General features: G+C 31.9%; 3 protein-coding genes across 5 annotated transcripts; all 3 read right to left on the bottom strand.

The window, feature by feature from the left end:
• Positions 1–197: 197 nt before the first annotated feature.
• On the bottom strand, positions 198–6,637 carry LOC112706788 (4-hydroxy-3-methylbut-2-en-1-yl diphosphate synthase (ferredoxin), chloroplastic). 2 transcript variants are annotated; one of them, XM_025758262.3, is made up of 20 exons: positions 5,507–6,637; positions 4,998–5,244; positions 4,561–4,718; positions 4,292–4,398; positions 4,089–4,189; positions 3,909–3,985; positions 3,600–3,719; positions 3,270–3,500; positions 3,051–3,167; positions 2,874–2,948; positions 2,668–2,745; positions 2,525–2,584; positions 2,346–2,408; positions 2,074–2,218; positions 1,725–1,863; positions 1,457–1,534; positions 1,218–1,377; positions 1,031–1,129; positions 791–895; positions 198–665 (listed from the first exon to the last, which is right to left on the bottom strand). In XM_025758262.3, the coding sequence occupies exons 2-20, from the start codon at positions 5,212–5,214 to the stop codon at positions 564–566; spliced, it is 2,232 nt and encodes a 743-aa protein (XP_025614047.1). In that variant the 5' UTR covers positions 5,215–5,244; positions 5,507–6,637; the 3' UTR covers positions 198–563. The 2 variants fall into 2 exon arrangements, with proteins under 2 accessions (XP_025614047.1, XP_025614045.1); XM_025758260.3 differs by having other exon boundaries at positions 5,410–5,921.
• A 1,741-nt stretch (positions 6,638–8,378) lies between these two features.
• Positions 8,379–11,380, bottom strand: LOC112706787 (uncharacterized). Of its 2 annotated transcripts, none has more exons than XM_025758259.3 (8): positions 10,933–11,380; positions 10,177–10,767; positions 9,902–10,064; positions 9,508–9,808; positions 9,356–9,428; positions 9,172–9,262; positions 9,001–9,080; positions 8,379–8,898 (listed from the first exon to the last, which is right to left on the bottom strand). In XM_025758259.3, the coding sequence occupies exons 1-8, from the start codon at positions 11,008–11,010 to the stop codon at positions 8,713–8,715; spliced, it is 1,563 nt and encodes a 520-aa protein (XP_025614044.1). In that variant the 5' UTR covers positions 11,011–11,380; the 3' UTR covers positions 8,379–8,712. The 2 variants fall into 2 exon arrangements, with proteins under 2 accessions (XP_025614044.1, XP_025614043.1); XM_025758258.3 differs by having other exon boundaries at positions 8,379–8,913; positions 10,933–11,351.
• Positions 11,381–17,051: 5,671 nt separating this feature from the next.
• On the bottom strand, positions 17,052–19,515 carry LOC112706785 (F-box/kelch-repeat protein At5g60570). The gene is made up of 3 exons (XM_025758256.3): positions 19,158–19,515; positions 18,821–18,935; positions 17,052–18,584 (listed from the first exon to the last, which is right to left on the bottom strand). Exon 3 carries the CDS (start codon positions 18,506–18,508, stop codon positions 17,357–17,359), a length of 1,152 nt encoding a protein of 383 aa, XP_025614041.1. The 5' UTR covers positions 18,509–18,584; positions 18,821–18,935; positions 19,158–19,515; the 3' UTR covers positions 17,052–17,356.
• Between the last annotated feature and the right edge of the window lie 1,059 nt (positions 19,516–20,574).

The following is a 20,574-nucleotide window of genomic DNA, read 5'->3' as shown; positions in this document are numbered from 1 at the left end:
ACCAATTTAATTGAACTTGATTGTTAAAATAAGACTGATTTTTGTCAGATTTTGACCAATTTGATTGTCAAAAAGATTTGGAGGTGTAGTATGAGTTTTTAGTTTTAGTTTATTCTAATGAATATTTTTATTTAAGCTAATAAACCCAGACAATAAGCCAAGGGGTACAAACGAGGTTCTTACAATTCGATAAACAATTTGTGCAAACTTGAATTATTTTTTGCATATTGGGTGACAAACATGAGTGGTTTTCTTGTTTCTGTAATTTGTTAAACATGCAACCTTAGCCTTCTTAAGATAATATTACAGGGCATTGTTCCAACTTCCAACCCATCATTCTCCACATATTGCTATTTATTTTTACTGATGGGGGTAAAGCAAAATACATTGTGGTCTATAAATCTATATCTCATGCAGCTGTGGAGCACCCCCACCCCCTTCATCTTTGAAATCAAGACTTCACTTACAAGAAAATTTTCTGACTATGTTGAAAGTGAATTTCAATACTAGAAAATCACATGTACACCAGGACCCTAAACTCTTCACTCAGGATCCATTAACATTTACTCATCTGCAGGAGGGTCTACCCACCTTCCATGCTCTTTTATTAAATCAATCAATGCATCGGTTGCATGCTCCATTTCAATTCCTCGCTTCACCACAGTCTGTAATTATAATATCATTGAACTTAGTTTCAAAATTCATTCACCATAGAAAACTAAAAGTTGGTTTTTTTTTTTTTTTTTGGTTAGGTGTGATGCTAGTAATTTGGGAATGAAGAATATGTTACCTTCCCAACATAAAGGTCAATCTTTCCAGGAGCTCCTCCCACATAACCAAAGTCTGCATCAGCCATCTCTCCGGGTCCATTTACAATGCATCCCATGATTGCAATCTGATGCAGGAGACAACACCACATTACAAAAACAGCAGAGTTTCTTGTTTTATGCAACTTTGCAAACCATAGTGCATGGTTACAAGAGCGAGATGCGTGGTTTACAGACGAAAGGAGTTAGGAGTAGGTGATTACCGAAACACCAGGCAAGTGTGATGTCTTTTCCCGAATTTGTGCACTTATTTCTTGAAGATCAAACAATGTTCTGCCACAGGATGGGCATGACACATACTCCTGCAACACATTAGAGATAGAAGTAAAGATCACAGATGCTATTCCTTCGAATTCAACCTATGTCTTGTTAAAGGGTTGAACAACATACTGTCTTTGTGTTTCTCATTCTGCACCCTTGCAGCAAATTGAAAGATGTATTTCTGAGGAACTCGAAATCCTTGTCTGGGGCTTCTAAGAGGATACCATCTCCAAGCCCATCAACCAGCAGTGCTCCAGCATTAGAACCGGCTCCAATGACTAAGTCATCCCTGTAAGTAGAAGGACTTTGGTTTCACAAGGACTGCATTTCTCGAATCTTGACCAATAAATATCATAACTTTGAATTACCTATGAATCCCATGTGGAAACTGAATGTGGTGGATGACAGGGAAGTCCAGAGAATTTTCAGAGAGGTACTCAAATAGCCTGACATCAATGTTAATAAATCAGGATTACCATAATCATATACACATGCAGGTAGCAGTGTTAAGTGGGTCATTTATTATTTTACTATTTAGAGAGAGGAGCCAAGAAAAGAGGTTCTAGGATTGATACTGATTGCATTGATGCAGCCAGATTGATGCAACAAATAGTTAATCATGAGTAACATTGTCACCTTCTTGCTGCATGAACTCTACTAATTTTCTCTTCTGTATAAGGCAGCTCATGAAGAATCATAGTAGCATCAACACCTTTGAGAATTTCCAGTTCTTCATATGGCTCGTCACCCCGTACAGACACAGCCAGGCGTGTACCTAACAGAACCAAAAATTCACCTAACATCACATATGAACTTTGAAGTGGATGTATAAAGATGTTATTATAGCAAATTGTAAATTTCAGCATATAAATTTGTTAACAAACTTACATCCTCCTTAGCTCATGTCAAAAATTCGAAGTAACAAGTAAGTTTCACAAGGAGTGTACAATGTCATTAAACCTTAAGGATAGTCATTGGGTAGTACCTTGTGGCAAAAGCTTGTAAGCTCCAGTAGATAGTTCCTTAAGATTTACTAGAACTATGGCATTGGGTAATGGCTTTGTTAGCTGCTCTGATAAAGGAGTTATAACCCCCATACTTATATCTATCAGTCTCTTGAGAGCTAGCCGCTGATACAGTATCCAAAATGGGAAAGAGGAAACAAACCATGCCATCAGTTGCAATTGATTGAAAAATACAGAAGTAGTATGAGGAATGAGGCAGAACAGGTAATGGTGCCGTGGTAAAGGTTCTTACAGAATCATGGTCATCTACTGGAGGAAGTTCCCGCAACAAGATTGAATCTACTGTTGCCAGATCCTGCATATATATAACAGTACACTGTCAATAATTTCTTATTTAAATCCAACAGATATTCATCCAACAAAAAGAGCAACAGAAACCCCTTTTTTGACATGTAAAAAAGTAACAGAAACCTTAAATGGCATGCCAACAACGAGTTTGGCTGCAAGTGACTTGTAGAGAAGCTCTGGCATCTGCAAAAAATATTAAGGGAAATAAATTTGAGAATGATGTAATGCACCTGTTCTTGCTAATAAAAAATCTTCCAAAATGTTACCTTCAACTGATCCAAGGTTACTGCCATGAGAACAGAACCATCCCGGTGGAGGACACCTCGGTAATCCACTTCCTCACCCTGTATTACATTGTAAATGTGTTATAAATGTATGAGGAGTTCCATAAGGAAAACATGGAAAACTTTTCTTAATTGTCTGCATGTGGTATGTATTTTGGTTAAGTTTGTTACACAAGTTAATACTTTACCTCTTTTTGCACCGGCAATTGACCAGTTCGGCGCTGGAAGTCAAAATAATGTCTATGCTTTTCTTCATAAGGTGCCTGTAGAAATAAATCCATCAGAATTCCTTGGTATTTGTCAATGTAAGAAGAGTCTAGTTGACTTAGGATTTCAAACAAAAGGCATTCATTTGAATCACATACCACTCCTTTCTGGAGTTCAGCTGCTTTCATTCCAAGGTTTGCTAACCTTCTACAAGGATCTATCTCCTCCTCTGGTGGTTCAGTGAGTGAAACCCTTATTGTATCACCTAACCCATCCTGAACAAAGACATATCAAAATAGTACACCATAATGAATGGTAAGAAGCTGAATGAACATATCCATTTTTTTATAATTAGCAATACAGTATTATATCCATACCTGAAGAAGAGTACCAATGCCAATTGCAGACTTCATCCTTCCATCCTCACCTTCTCCAGCTTCAGTTACTCCCAAGTGTAACGGATAATCCCAGCCTTGGACATACATTTCAGCTACAAGTAACCGGTATGCTTGGACCATGATAACCGGATTGCTTGCTTTCATAGAAAAAACAAAATTGTGAAAGTCCAACTTTCGACATATCCTTGCAAATTCAAAGGCAGATTCAACCTGTTGCAATCATTTTTTATGAGAAGGAAAATTCCCTGTGGAAAATCACATAAATTACCAGAGACATATAGCAGAATGGGAGGGGGAAGTACTGCTTACCATTCCCCTTGGAGAATCTCCATAATAGCTCATTATACGATCTGAAAGACTGCCATGGTTTGTCCCGATGCGCATTGCTCTCCCATATTTCTTACACTTCTCAACCAATGGTGTGAATACCTGGCAATAAATAAAGCTTAAAGTAAGTCAGTAAAAAGAAGGAAATAAAGTTTTTAAACATCAGTGAACAAAACAATTCTAGCAAACAAAAATAAGGCCTTGTTTGGACATGGATTCTGCTTTGGTGAAACCCTGCTCAGATTTTTGTCTGAAAACAAGAAGTGGACAAGGGAAGGGGACGATCTTTACCTGTTCAATATGCTCAAGTTCTTTCTGATAGTCATCTTCAGTGTACTCTAACTGTTCAAATTGAGCCCGTCTATCAGCTGCAAAAGGCCACAATCATGGATTCAGAATATAAGCAAACAATTAAAACAAACGAAGGGGGAAAAAAGATTGACAAATAACAATTTGAAGAGGTGCACATACCAAAATTTCCCGGGTTGACACGGATCTTTTCAAAGCATTCAGCCACTCGCAAAGCAACGGATGGAGCAAAATGAATATCAGCCACCAAAGGAATGTTGTAGCTGGACACACACAAATAAAAAATTTGAAAACATAAGATGAACTTACAACTTACAGCATCAACTTTTTTAATAAATCTCAAGAATAACCACATTAATACTTACTTTTGCTGCACAAGGGAGTTCTTAATCTCATAACATGCATCAGCTTCTTTCTTTCCCTGCACTGTTATTCTCACAATATCAGCTCCTTTATCTGCTATTTTCATCACCTGCCAATAAACAACAGATAAATAAACACAATCCACCAATTCCATCAATAGTTATTTTTCTATTTCAACAGAAAAAAAGGAAACACAGATAAATAGCGGAAACGATGTAATTTAAATAGAAGCTTGTAATGTAAATCGAAAGCAGAAGAAAAGATGTAAAACCTGTTCAACTGTCCCAGCAACATCCTTAGTGTCAGTTGTAGTCATCGTCTGAATTCTTATCGGATGCTCACTACCAAGAGCCACGTTACCAACCATCACTGTCCTTGTCTTCCTCCTAACTGTCTTGTGTAATGATTCACAATATTTTTGCCTAGGAACTACATTGAAATTATTAACCATGCATCAGAGAAAGCTAAAATGAATAGATAACCACATAGCAGAAACACTCCAAATACCAATTAGGCTCCATAGATTACATATGCATTTGGTTGTGAAATTGATGGACAACAAAGGCAACTGAAGCTATAAATTCAATTTGAAAATAAAGAGAAGGATTTGAGGTATGGAACTTATTCTTCCCATAGAACAATTTGCTTTGTTTGCATGCATCATATAGAAATCAGTTTTCAAGTGTCTCTCTGCATCAATAATCATACCTAGAAGAGGACTTCCTGGGGATGCAGGTTGAAGTTCAGCAATATCCTGGCCCCCAGAACTTGAGTTCCTGATAACTGAAACCTTTGTTCTTCCAGACTTGAATCTCCTCAAATCAGAAACTCTCACAAAATCCATACTTTTTGCAAACCCCAAGCTGGAATCTCTGGTCTTGAGGGCAGAAAAAGAGGCTGGCACAGCTCCTGCACCCGCAGCCATTTTCAAAGAGTAACAGCACCTTCACCTCACCTTGATCACATTAAACAAAATTCAAATCAACTTTGGGCATATGAGAAACAAGTACAAACATGTCATAATTAACAAAAAACAAGGAATTCTTGCTGAATGAATTTCAAATTAGGAACAGATAGAAAGCATGAGCTAACATAACAAGTTTATATTTTGAATCTGTACCTAAAGAGTGCTGGGAATTGAGAAAGGAGGAGGTTTGGAAAGTGGGTTGTGAAGAAATGAGAGAGTTGAATTTAGAGTGCTTTCAAGTATGGTATACCTGGTTAAAATGAAGGTGATTGATGGAGAGAGTGAAGGGTCTGGAGAGTGTGAAGAAAGAAGTGAAATTGGTGGTGGAAACTGGAAAGTGTAAAACAATATTCAATGGTCTATTTTTTTTGCCCTTTTGATCTTTTATTTTTTTCTGATTTCTATGTGCCTCTTTTCTCAGATTCAAAGGCACCGAGATTTGAATGTGTATTTATTAGAGCATGAAGAAATGAATTAGATTTACAAGGTCAAGAAAAAAAAGGGGTACGTTTTCATAGTACTCAGAACAAGACAACAAAATTGTCTGCTTAGCTTTACACACCAAATCAGCATCTAAACAAACATTATCCTCAGCCAGAAATTCAACGTTGCACATTTACCCTTTATTTTTAATTAATTTTTTCAGTTTTAGTGCGGCACGCATTAAACATTTTTTATGAACAACAAATGATAAATAATACAAATACATAATAAATTTAGCCTATTTTTTATATAGATTCTTTGAATGTGTTGTTACGAGAATTTGTGTGTTTATAATTAATATGGAGCCAATTTTTTTTTTTAAAATTCCAAAATATAAATGGGAGGCATCGAATTGGATGAGGAGGAAAACTGAAGTCTAATTTGAAGAGGGTTAAATTCAAATATTGAGAGTTCACAAATTAGAGGGTCAGTTTTATAAAATTTCACAAATGAAAAGGTTGATTTTATGTTTTAAAAATTTTTAAAAATTAAAGTTTACACATCATAGAGTTGGTTTTGTGAAAATTCACAAATCAAAAAATTTATTTTATATTTTAAATTTTTTTAAAAAGATTAAACTTCAAAAATTAAAAAGTTAAATTTGTAATTTTCGTATAAAAAATATATTAAATTTCACACATTGTTAAAAAATATTACTATAACTCTAATATCAAAATTAAAAAGCAAAAGGTAAACATATATTGATTTAAATATTTCATAATTAATGAATTGCAAGGGGCCAAGTAGCAAATTATGTTTGACTGAATGACCCCAGGTTTTGCAGCGGAAATTAATTGGAGGGAAGGGCGGTTAGGTGTAACGTGGTGGTTAGGTGAGTTGGTGGTCAAGGAAGAAGGACAGTGAAGTCATTTCAACATAATTAAGAAATTCAAGAGTCAAATTAAAAACTCAAACAATTCTTAAAATAATAAAATGTAGACCACCTTCTCATGATTTGTCCTACTATCTTTTTTTCACAATCATGTTATATATTCACAACAAAAATTATCTCGCATAAAACAATATATATTAATTAATTTTAAGTGTACACATTTCTTTTTGTTTGTTCTCTTTTTTAGTTTTATCCGTCTATTTAGACTTAGAATGTCTTGGTGGAATATTCCAATGTTATACCCAAATAAATAAAAGGATTATTATTAGTAATAAAATAATAAAGGCAACGTTGAAGATTGAATACTGGGGATGCGTGTTGGAAACACACGCACAATCCAACCTGCACAGATAGATTAGGAAATAGGAACCCTCAACTGCAAATTGAGGTAAAAAAAGAAAAAAAGAAAGAAAGAAAAAAAGAAAAAAAGAGTGATAAAATTAAAATTTTAAGGGGTTTTTATACCAAGTGTTTAAAGTATTAACTAATACTATATTTTAAATATTAAATTATAAATTCTAATAGTATAAAAATAAATTATTAATTTAAAGTATTAACTAATATTAATAAAAAATATTAATTCCTTAACATTTTTTTTGGTAAATAGATTTGAAGTCTTTTAAAGTAACATGTATTTAATAAATATTGAAATATAAAAAATTGTCAACGTTTGTTTTAAAAACAACTTTAAAAGTACTATCATTAAAAAATTTATATAAAAATACAAGTCAAATATAAATTTTCTAAATATTATATTCGTTAAATACGTTGAAAAATAACAAATTTTCACTTTTATCCTCTTAACAATGCCACCAAAATACTTTTTATATTTTCAAAATTACTCGTAACCTTCACTTATATATTATATTAAAAATATTAAAAATATGTTAGGGACGAGTATTGAATCAAAAATCTTTTTTTGATATAAAAATTCTTTAACCACTAAATTAAAATATTTAATTAAAAATATTATATTTTTATTTATATAAAATCAAATCTACTTAATAATATATAAATATCAAACTATAACACTAAAATCTCATTAAATTATTGAATATTGCAATTATTTTAGATCTCGGTATGCACAAGCACAACACTCGAATCACACTTTTTTTTTTTACTCGAATCACTCTACTCCTCCATCGTCTGTTACTTACAAAAAAAGAAGCCTAATCAAAGGATTATTTGGGCCTATTGGTCTCTTGCGTTTGGGCTTCTTGCTCTTCTCTAAACAAAAAAAAGGGATATTGGTGCATGATCTCACGGATTATTCAAGTTATTTGATTCTTACTTAACAATTATCAATCATTCAAGACCAAAAAAAAAAAAAAAAACACTTATCAATCATTGTTACCTAAGAAATTAACAATATAAACTTTATATTCTTTATAAAGTTGAAATTGTTGAGATGTTTTTTTCTTGTGCACAAGATGATCCACCTATAACTATTAAGTATTTTGATACACCCATACCAAAACTACAAGAAAATGGATGCTTGTTTGTTATGTTCTGCTACTGGAAATGAGAAATTATATTACACAATTCGGTGCATTTTACTTGCCTACATAAACCATGTCCATTGTGGTTATGGGATTCTAATGTGCTATCACCAAAACACACCTGCATTGAATTTTGGTCTAAATATTTTGACCATCATATTTGGTTGCTTGTATTGTTAAAACAGTTTAACTTTTGTGATATTATCGTCATAACTTCTTTGAAAAAAAACTACACATGACAACAAAAGTTAAGAACACAATGGGCACATGATGTAACATTGCAAGTTGGCAGAGACAAGAAGCAACAAATACAACTCAACAATTCCATTTTAGGAGTCTCATCATCTTGCTCTTGTTACCGAAGCCCTGTAATTATGATGGGCTTATATTATATATACAACTAATATTCAAGATAATCTATGGTCCAAATTACTATACAGATATTAATATATTACACATTAAGTTGCTGCCATATAATAAGCTGTACAATCAAGACTTGTGTAACAATAAACAATATGAGCTCACCAAAAATAAATATAAAAGAATCAACACTATGAAAGAAGCCACATGGGAGTTTCAGTTTCAGGTGTGATTTGAGTTGTGTTGATTTTGCACTCCTCCACTTTGTTGTTGTTGTTGTTGTTGTTGTTGCTGCTGCCAAGTTCTCCTCCATCTAAGAATCTCACCAATAATTGAACTTCCACTCATCACCACACTAAACCCAGCAAATGTTGCAAGAATTATTGACAGAATTGCTCTCTTGGTAACCTGAAATTGACCATTCTAATCCACTCAAGTCAGTTTTCATCTGATTATTTCTTATTATATGATTCAATTGGTTTAATGTAACAAATATGAGAAATGAATTACCAGGGAGTAAAATATGTGTGCAAAGAGAGCCACCAGAACTAATTGGACAGATGCATAAACCCATGTGAACTTGCTCTTCACTACACACACACACATAAAAACTATGATGAGTTTCTTAGAAAAAAAGTATCTTGACAATATTTATTTATCAAAGCTGTTTTGCAAATCTACCCATGGTGGTTGATGTCATGGCAGACAGTAGGCCTAATACACAAGAAAATGGAAGAGATATGGAAATTGCATTGTGCCCCATTTCACCAACCTGCAAAAAGTTGAATATGTAAGACTATATGTAAATCAAAAGTATGTAACTTTGGTAGATCTGAGTTAGAGGAGTGTTGTTCTTAGTTCTTACCAATAACTGTTCAAGGAAACAGAAATAGGCAAGCATGCTTACAATCACAAGCACTGGCAGTTCCTGCCAAAACCTGTTGAATAATTTAGCACACATATTAAAACTGTAACAATCATAGGATCATATCATCAAACAAAAGAAACTGGACATGCCTGTAATCATCATGGTGCTGAGAGCTTGCTCCAGGATTATTCTGAGTTTGAACATTTCGGATGCGTAAGAGAGTGACAGAAAGGTTCCTAACCTCCTCCTTACAAACATCACAGGTCTTGTTGCCCTTGATAGTGAACCATTTAATGGCACAGTCTTTGTGAGCAAGAGCAAGTTCACCTTTGCAGCTGCATTCCATCTTCAGTGTCTCCCCTCCTTCACACAGATCAATCAGACATATTCTGCACACAGCTTCTTCTTCAGCTATATCTTCTCCATCATCATCATCATCATCTCCATTTTCTGAACCAAGACAAACACTAAAATGCCTTAATAACAAGTTCTATCATGTTTCATCAATGCATAGGCAACATAGATAGATAGATAGATAAATACCAGTATCTTTTGTTGTGTACTTGGTTAACCAATCATTCCCTTCTTTTAATAGAGGAGTGGAAGGAACAACACGGAAGAATGAATCCATTCTCCTATGGCCTTTTTCTTTGGTATTGATAGGTACTGAACGAGACCGAGCTATCATCCCCTGAGTCTCTATCCTCTGCAAATGTTTCTAAGAGGTTAAAGAGTGTAGATTTTATTGTTGCAAGAACAACAACAGAAATTGAATTGAATGGAATTTCAGCAAGGACTATAGTGGCTGAGAATCTTACACATGGAGAACCACCAAGAATTGCAGCCTGAACAGAATCTGTGTTTGCATGACCCAATTCTTCTACAGGTAATGATGAAGTTCTCTTGATCTTAGTTGTGAACATCTTAGTGAGGGACACCGATCTTGAGATTGAAGAAGACTTGTCTTTCTCTTGATGATGATCTAAAGAGGAACATTCTGGAGCTAAAATATTAGCCTTTTCGATATCCGAATTCGGTGTCCTATGATTCCTTAAGGTGAATTTTGGCAATATGTTTCTTATGGATGATGATGATGATGATGATGATGATGATGATGATGATGATTTAGTTCTAGATGAGGGTCCTGAAGAAGATGATGATGAAGAAGAAGAAGAAGAAGTAGTATTTATTGGGGCATCAACAGAACGAGAAGTCACAAGAAAATTGACTCTCTTATGAGTTGGAGTTGGACTTGGTGTCAATGGCATCTTTATGGCTACATAATCCTGAGATTTTGCATCTTCTGATGATGAACATGTTCTTGATGATGCTATATCCGCCACAAGATTCTGTTCTTTCCAATCATGAACATCTGTAGTTTCTTCATTCAACCCCATTGAATCATCAAACTATATCACAGGATACAAAAGAATCAATTAATTCAGCATGCCATCAAGATTGCAACACCATTAAAACTTTACTAAACAAGAAACTTGTGAGCTTGAAATAAGCAGAAAAGAAGCAAAATTTAAGGGGAAAGAAAAGAAAAGAAAAGTAATTAGTTAGTTAATTACCCCGTGAAGTGGAAGTGAAAGTGTTCGTTTGCATGAAAGAGTTTCTGCAGCAGCATCATATTTCTTCTGAATAGTCATTTGGTGGTGACAAAACAAACTTAGAAGAGAAAGAAAGAGCAAATAAAGGAAATTAAATTTCAGTGGTTGAAGGCAACAAACACAAGAATCATAGTCATGTGAATATCTGATGGTGCCTCTCTGTATATGTATATATATATATAACACTTTTTTGTGACTAGTGTGTGTGTTTTCTTAGTGCATAAATTTTAGTGACATGTGAGAGAGGCAAATAAGGAGAAGGCTTTAAATTGGGCAAGTTAGATAAGCAGGGAAGTGAAAGTTTATCATTAAAGTTTTTATGAGCATTTTTGAAACACTCTTCTGTTCACTCATTCCCACTCTCCACACATATATTCTATGATATAAAAAAGGATTTTCTCTAAATACCAGAAATTTTTTGTGCTAACAACTTTTAGTATTTTTTATTATTATTTAGTTCTTATAAATATTAAATTATTTTAATAAATAAATTTTATTAATTTATATATGTAAATTATAAAAAACGTGAATATCAATTGTATTGATTTATGTATGCAAAATTCTGATAAATATAGATGCAAATTATATGTTTTTTTTTTTGTGTAGAATATTTGTAAACATGAGTGTAAATTGCCAATGAGCTATAACTCAAACGGTATAATCTCTCCATACTCATCAAAAAATTGCGGGTTTGAGTCTTTCTATTTTTGGTAAAAAAATATATGGGTGCAAAGTATTTTTTAAAATTGTGAAACATACATAAATGAATTCGATTTTTGTACCTCAAATTTTTTTAATCTTTTCGAAACAGAAATTAAATGGTCTAATTTTTGTATCTCTCAGAAATCGAAGGGTCTGTTTTTTTATTCCAAATTAAAACGGTGTTACATTTAAGATTAACCCCCTAACAATCTATAATCCAAAAAAATACAATTGTGAATCTAATATCAAAATAAAAAAATGTCAACTTAACAACTAGAAAAAAAAATTATAAATAACCAATAAAAATTAATAAAATATGAAAAATAATACTATGGTCAAAATTTATGTCGTTCTCACTTTGAAATTCATTATTTAATTTTAGATGTTATTAGTACTATAAATTGATAAAGACTACGGAAATGTATGAAATTATGTTTTGGAAGGTAAGGTAAGGTCCACTTTTTTGGAGGGAAGAAAGTGTGTTTTATTGAACTTTAGCATGTTGTAGAAGTTAGTTCACAACCACTAATACTTGCCTTTAAAATACATATCAATCACACTCACTTATTGCATGCATATATGGCAATCACAAAATTAGAAAGGAAGAAGCTTTGGATCACATTTCATACACTAAGAAGCTTGTGCTTCTCCACTACTTCCTCACAATGTGGGATGATGATGATGCATGAATGAATAAAGCACTACTATGCCTTCTTTTTCTGCCTCTTTAATTCATTATTTGGGATCACTCACCAAATCCCTTTTCTTTCACGCAATTATTGTGCCATACAATTCTTCCTGTAATCAGGTAAAAAATGTGGGGAAAGAATAACACAGTGCCATTCATTATTGCTCTTTCTTCATACTTGTATTGGAAACAAAATAAGCCCAAATCAGTTTATTCTCTTCTTAATTAACTTGACATTCAATAATATCATTATCATATAAATCAATAACAAAACTTTCTTCTTTCAATTCAATCACCGCCAATTTATACGTGTCCTAGTAGCATCAATTCAGCACCAAATTAGACTAACTACCTATTCATCTAACTACAAAGATTAAATTAAATAATTAATTTAAATTAGTCGAATAATCAGCTCACTTATCCACTTAAATAAATACTGAAAGTTTAAATTTTATTTGATGTGTATAAAAATTTATTCGTCAATTAAATTAAGTCTTTAAATAAAATTTAGATCACCCGTATTTTTTATTTGTAGTGCATTATGATGGTAATTAAGTAGAATAATTAGTAGTTAGTAATTTAATGATGAACCAATGATTTTAACATGGCCATATTCCAGCCGTGTTTTTTATTTTTAATTTTAATTTATTTCCTTAGTTTTCTTTTTCCTTTTTGATCCATTATTTATACAATAAAGAATATAAACGATAGTTAAGAGAAAAGTTATAGACTTATAGGCCCACACGCATTCATGATTATTGTTATACTTTAATTGGTTCCACATAGCTGTGGATTAAAAGCATAAAACATGCATGGTGCTAGGCATAGGAATTTCAAGTGTATATGATCATGCGATGATACCATATGATTATTTTTATCATAAAGTTTAAACAAACACATTTAATTTGTTTAGCTTTTTTTTTTCTTTTTCTTTTCTCACGGGAAGCTTACAACCTATATATGGGGCTTTTTGGTTTTCATGGGACGAAATTAAAAAAGAATTGAAGAGTAGCAACCTCAATTTTCTCCTTCGGAAATTAAATTAAAAGTCATTCTCAAAAGTTATAGCTAACAACCACCACCTTGATTTGATTACGTGATGAAGACGACACATTACATTCTAAGGGTCAGATTCGATGTGTATGAGTCCAACAAGATTAAAATTGACATCTCTTTTTATTTAATTTCATTAATTAAGTTAGTATACATTTTTTTTTGTGTTCCCAAATTCGACATGTCATTTTATATTAATTATATGACAAATTGACAACCGAAAAATATGGCAAAAGACGAAGCTACCACCACCGACTCAATTCATTTACGTGACAAGGAAATAACAATCTACTAGTACTATAGTTGATGCAATGCATCGATCATTAAAAAAAAAAAACAAAAACAAAAACAAAAACGATTTTTTCATTTCGTTCCCACATGAAGAGGGATATATTATTCTTTGTTTTGGTGAATCAGATCATGTTATTTATTGCTATGCATTGTTGCAATGACATATGGTTACTCTACCGAATAATGTTATATATATATATATATATATATATATATATATATATATATATATGTGTGTGTGTGTGTGTGTGTGTGTGTGTGTGTGTGTGTGTGTGTGTGTGTGTGTTGGATAAATAAAATAAATTGTTAAATTTGGGATTTGGTAATTAAGAAAGGTAAACTAGTTTAATTAGTGGCCATATATAACATGTAACATCTTAGATTCTTAGTTAGTAGTAGACCACCATAATAAGTGAGAAACTAATGTTGGATGCCATATTGTAATGTTATATGTTATAGATTAATCAAATGAAAGCTAAATATTTGGATGAAATTTGAACATTTTGTTAATTCAAAAATATAATTTGTATATTAAAATTAGTTATTAAATTAATTATTATATATATTTGTGTATAAATATATGTATTGTTTAATTTATTTTTAATATATATTTTATATTAATAATTATTTTTAATAACTGATTTTAGTATATAATTACGTTACGTTGCTTCTAGAAAGTCTAATTAATTTTCAATAGCAAATTAAATAGAGGTAGGTTAGTAAATTAGACAAAAGCTAATAAATTTATTGAATGGACTCGGCTCCAATAAGTGCTTAATGAGACATTATGATTTTGACCAATTAAAAATGTCCACAATTTATGAAATTGAAATGGTAACTCAAACCACGAGTTTAATGGAGTATTAATTTAATGTTATTAAGAATCCACACGAAGCAAGCTAAGTGACACTTGGATAGTTAGTGTAGTGACCCTTTGTTGAGGTCAAGCCATATGACAAAGCCACAATGTCCCGTCAACATAAATTGACAATAAAAACCATGGCCACAAATTAGGATAATCTTGTGTCACTTTCAATTTTTAATTAGCCTACTATTATGGCCCCCCCTAAAAGCAAAACACGACAACATTTACTCATTTAGATAATGCTTCATTCATATTCAATTTGAAAAATAAAAAATAAAAATCATATGAGATTTTAGTATATATATATAAAGCATAAGATAACATAGACTCTGGTCTACCCAACATAACAAGTTCAAGAGTTAGGAGATGAGGAATAGGAAATCTTTGTCTTATTTTGTACCTAGCCATTAACCACAGTCCATATGTTTTTTTTTTTCTTCTTTTTTTTTTTGGTATTGAGGGTGATGGATTTCTTTTTTTGTATTTTGAAGTATTCTTTAATTTTACAGGTCAATGATTAATTCATTGCGGCTTTGAACGTAATTTAAAAATTTTTTGCTAGCCAATAAATTGTTATATGAACAAAACAGAATTCGAATCTCCTATACTTTTTTTAATTTGATTAGTAAGCAGCTAACTATTAGATCAGATAATGGATATCTAATATTTTAAATTAGACCACTCAGATCCAATAATTATGGGCTAAAAGAAGTAACTGAATATGGGCCAACATTGTAGTGGGCTCCATTCAAAATGTAATGGGCTAATGACTCTTTGTAGCCATTCCATTCATAAAGAGAAGTCCATAGAAAACAAAAATGATTAAACAACTATTTTTTTTCAGAAAAAAAAAAAAGACTATTTTTTTTTCTCTTTTCGATAGAAGAGATGTATTTTACCAATCAATAGTATAAGTATAAAAGATAGTGACTTCATAGGTTGCGTTTTATTTTAGAAATATAATAAGATAGGATATTGAGAATATAACACAAAAAATTAATATTTTTTATATTTTGTTTGATGATAAAAAAATATAAGATATAATAAATTATAAAAAGTTTAATTTACCTTAATTTTCTTTCTCGTACAAAATTTAGAAAAGAAAATATAATGATAAAAAATATAATTAAAAAATTATTAGGGATAATTAAAAAAAAAGAAATAAATTATCTCTTACTACTTATTAGTATTTCCATATTTTTTTATAAAAAAATACATAAAAGACACTAATATAATATTTCAAATAACATAACATATTTGCAGGGACTAAAAGTGAATTTGATTTGAATTTGAAAAAAAAATTAAAAGAATATTTTTTTTATTAGAAAAATTAATTCTATGTTTGGATAGAGAATATAAGAAGTACTTTTTTAGTAAACAATTCATTAAAATGTTTTCAAATTTTCGGTTTTTAAAAAAGCAGCATATTACTTGCTTCAAATAAAAGATTTTTTTTTTCTTTCAATAAAAGTACTTTTGAAAATTGTATTCAAACACCTTTATAATTATATAAAAAATACTTTTTCTCCAAAAAAAAGACAATCCAAACAAATATTAAACTATCTAAACGAGTATCTAAATTTAAACAATACCCTAACTCCTATTTTTTGTACCATAACATTTGTCAAATCATGAGTAACTTTATTACCAGTATAGAACATGGCAATGTAATTTGAGAATTGAGGTTTCCATAAGGTATGGTTTAATCATTGAGGAAAAACTCCATACCAGTTCCTTGCTGAAAGGGGCATTCATATTTGTTTGAGCCAGCTGTTCTTTACTGCTATCAAATACAATAATATTTGCTCCAATCTTGAAGGACTAATTTTATTCAATGAAGTGTACTTAAGATATAATAAAGATTTAAAACTGTTTTATAGCATTCCAGTAGCATTCTTAATAACCAGTATAGTTACTTGTATTCATCCTTGTCATATTGAAAATCATTTTCATTATTTGCTCATAGGTGTAATTGGGGATTAATTGCATATAATATAATACAGTGAAAGATTAAATAATGGGGCCACAAGAGCAGAAAAAAAAGGATTATGCTAAATCTACTACTAGGAGAGTGAAGATTGGCCCCAATTGCTGTTCCTAATTAAAGGAAAAAAAGAAATTATTTTTAGGCCACATTGTCATAAAGTATGTACTAAACATAAATAGGAAGACAAAATTATAGACCTTAATGCAGGAACTACAGCTGGAAGCATGGACATGTTCCACAACAAACACATTGTACTCTTGAGGGGGACCTCATTTTGATATATTATGAAGAAAATGATTTCAAATATGTTGGAAAGTGGGAACCTTGTTTTTCACCTATGCCTAAGATCTAACATTTCCAACCTTGTTTACATTATCTACTTCATACACCTATCACCTATGGTACCCTTTCCACAACACTCTAGGCATGAATAGTGGACACAAATCAATACATAGGATACACTTTTGGACTGAAGAAGCATTGTGAACAAACAATGAGCATCAAAGCATTGAACAATTAAAATACTTGATTTATTGGTTTACATAGTTGGCTAAGAAAAAAAGATAACAGAACTTATCTGTGTAAAAGCCTAACCTCAAAAGCAATTTGAAATTATGGATCATGACAGTGAAAAATACATTCAAATAAACCATGTTAAAAATGAAAGAAACAAACTTCTCATTTCTCAAGCAGGAAAAGCTATCCCACATTGATTGAACACATGGAACCACCCTTCAAGGCTCTGTCAGATTGAATATACCAGCATATTTGTCTTCAGTTGAGTTAATCTAAAAGTATCTCAACAACCCATTACAGCACAATTATACACGAAAACCCCAACATGCTCCTTTACACCGAGTATCTGCCAATCGATGGTGCCATTCACGACCCCTGACTTAGGACACCATGAATTCAACACAACAGCTTCCCCTTCTGGACCCCTTTGTCCACCCACAACCAGAAGTTTATCTCCACAAGCCTTGAAAGCCAGTCCCCAACCATTAGAAGAATCAGCCCGGACCGGAAGCCTTCCCAATTCATCCCAGGTGTTCTTTTCCTTGTCATATTTCTTCACCATGTTAGTTAGATGCTCAACTGCATACAACTGGTTATCAACAACTGCCACAAGAGGAGGCGCTTGAGCAGCCCCATTAACATAAGGATACATACCCTCTATTTTCCGCCAACTTCTTGTCTTAAGATCATATTCCTCCCCACAGCTTAATGAAACAGTTGGACTTGACATCCCGCCAATCACATAAAATTTGCCATCCATAAAAAATCCAGAGCATAATCTACGAGCTGTGTGCATGTTTGGCAACAGTTCCCAAGTTCCTGTTGAAGAGTCATACAATTCTGCCGATTTCAGAACATTACCATTTTTATCACTTCCCCCCGCAACAATAGCAATGGAACCAGCACTGCCAGATCCAAACAAGCAGCGAGGGCGGTTCATCCCTTGGCACTTCACCCAACCTTGTAAAACCAAGCTATATTTCCAAATAGCAAACTCCATCAATTCCCTGCCGAAAACCAACAATTCACATCCCACAGCCAACGACTCCTTATCCGCATGGTTAAAACATTCATCACAAGGTATCCTAGGCAATGAAATCCATCTATTTACATTGGGGTCAAAGGCCTCCCATCCTCTTGGATCACAAACCAAATAAACCGAATGCTCAACAGCCCCCAATTCCTTCCTCAACCCATATAGGTACCCACTACTAATCAGCTTCTTGTACCTCTTATTTATACACGATAGCGAAGCATAAGCCGATCTACTAATCCAAGCAAGACAATTCAATGCAACATCATCAATAAGACCAGGAAGAAGTGAATCATTTAGCCCATGTCTTGAAGAACCATCATTCACTCCTTCTCTTGTGCTGAGTTTCACTTTCTTTCCATCTTCATGTAAAGAGAAATCCACACGACTCTTCTTTGTCATATCAAGGAATCTTCTTCAGTGTATCCCAACAAGAATACCCTTATTTCACAAATAGACTTTCTTCATATGCTGCAGCCTGTACCCATAAAATAAAACCATTCTAGTATTAGCATGCAACCAATCTCTTTCTATTCATTCACTATTTCTATCAATTAGGAACTTCACTTTTAGAATCCGTTATACCCTTATATACTTGTATAATAATGGAAAAGAAAAACCACCCTTTTTAGGTACTCCTCCCAATTTGTACATAAAACTGAAAAAACAATAAATCTCTGATAGAAATATGTAAATAAAGCTCAACAGCAATACCTAATGAATCAGGGCTGAGATTTGATTTGAAAGTCTGGAAAATAACACAAAAGCAGCAACAAGAACTCCTAGCAGAACTTGCTTGACTGATTTGCCGCTATGGAAACAGAATCACCTGCAAAATTCAGCAGGATAAGAAATGAACAGAAGAAAAAGGAGTAAACTTTTCTCGGAACAGAAAAAAAAAATGATGAAAAAACCGAATTTGAGCAAAAGGGTATGCTCTGATCCAATTCAAGGAGCAGCGACAAGATTCGGATCCAAATAAAAAAAAAGGAATTTGATTTGAGAAAAATGGAATAAGTGAAAATAAAAATGTGTCAGAAGAGTTATGTACCTGGAAGAAAAGAGAAGATCTCAGACAGAATTGAACGGAGAAGGCGTCAAAGCAAGTGGCCGGAAAGGGGCGGAGGCGGAAGCGGAGGTGAAAGGCTGAAAGACAAAGATAACTTGCGACTTTGGACAGCGAAGGAAAAAAAATTGAGTCTTAATGTGTTTATGTGAGTTGTGACTTATAAATAAATAAATAAACATAACTTACACTTTTAATTTCCAAATCTTCTTATTTTGCTATTCTGTCCTTCCATTATCGTCTAATTTCATTTTCACTTCTGTTATGTTTTCCAACTTTGTTCTTTTATTAGTGTTGTACTGTTATTCAATTCAATTATGGAATTCTCAAATTTAATTAAAATATGCCTTGAGGGGTGTTCCTTTCAAAATTTAAAGGAATAATATGGGTTGGCATTGGAATGGTCAATTTATGAATATTATTATTCGTAGGGCTTTTTATTTTTATTTTTCTTTTTTTGGGGAAAAACTTTTTTGTTTATAATAATTAGAACAATTTAGTATTTTTTTAATATTCTCAATAATACTAAACTATATTTATAATATCTCTGTCATATTTAAACATGGGTAATTAATTTTTGAGAACACCTTGTCAAGTTGTACTCATGAATATCTTATGACTCTTGTAACAACTATGAGAATAAATTATTCCTAAGTAATTATTTCTAGAATTAAGTTAATAAGATATTGAAGTAAATGGATGTCTAACAAACAAAACTTTCTTTGCCATTATTAACTTAAAGAGTTTAGCTAAAATATGTCTTTAAGACATACATTAATATTAGTATAAAATAATTAATTTTTTTAATAAATATATGATAATATATTAAAAATTTAAAATTAGATAATATATTTTTTATTCTTAAAATTTATCAAAAAATTTAAAAATATTTTTAAATTTTATTTTATTTTAAATTTGTTCGAGAAATTAAAGTTTTTATTTGTATCAAATATATCCCTAATAACTAAATTTTCAAATAATTCAGAACCAATTCAACAGTAATGCATAATAAATTGATAACTATGTCTAATTTGCTTGTGTTGAAAATTATTGCCGACTTGCTCGTAATTTTTTTTGAAAAATTAACTTTTAGGAATAAATTTGATGCAAATAAAAAATTTTTAGAATAAAATAAAATTTAAGAGTGTTTTTAAAATTTTTAACAAACTTCAAAAACAAAAAAATATTTTATCCTTTAAAATTTATGTATTTTTCATAAAATCTTTTTAAATTAATAATCTTAACATGTTTATAAGGATATAATAATTGTTTAGCCAAATTCTTATTTAAATTAATTATTATTGAGTATACGTGTAGAAAGAAAAAAGTATTTGTAATATATTAGTAAGCTATTGACTTTACCACTCATTATTTTAATAGTGTTATAAATGAAAATGGGTAT

This window comes from Arachis hypogaea, chromosome 8, assembly GCF_003086295.3.
Source record: "Arachis hypogaea cultivar Tifrunner chromosome 8, arahy.Tifrunner.gnm2.J5K5, whole genome shotgun sequence".
In the NCBI taxonomy this organism is placed as follows: domain Eukaryota; kingdom Viridiplantae; phylum Streptophyta; class Magnoliopsida; order Fabales; family Fabaceae; genus Arachis; species Arachis hypogaea.
The sequence above is the reverse complement of the archived record's forward strand: the minus strand, read 5'-3'. Positions and strand labels throughout refer to the sequence as shown.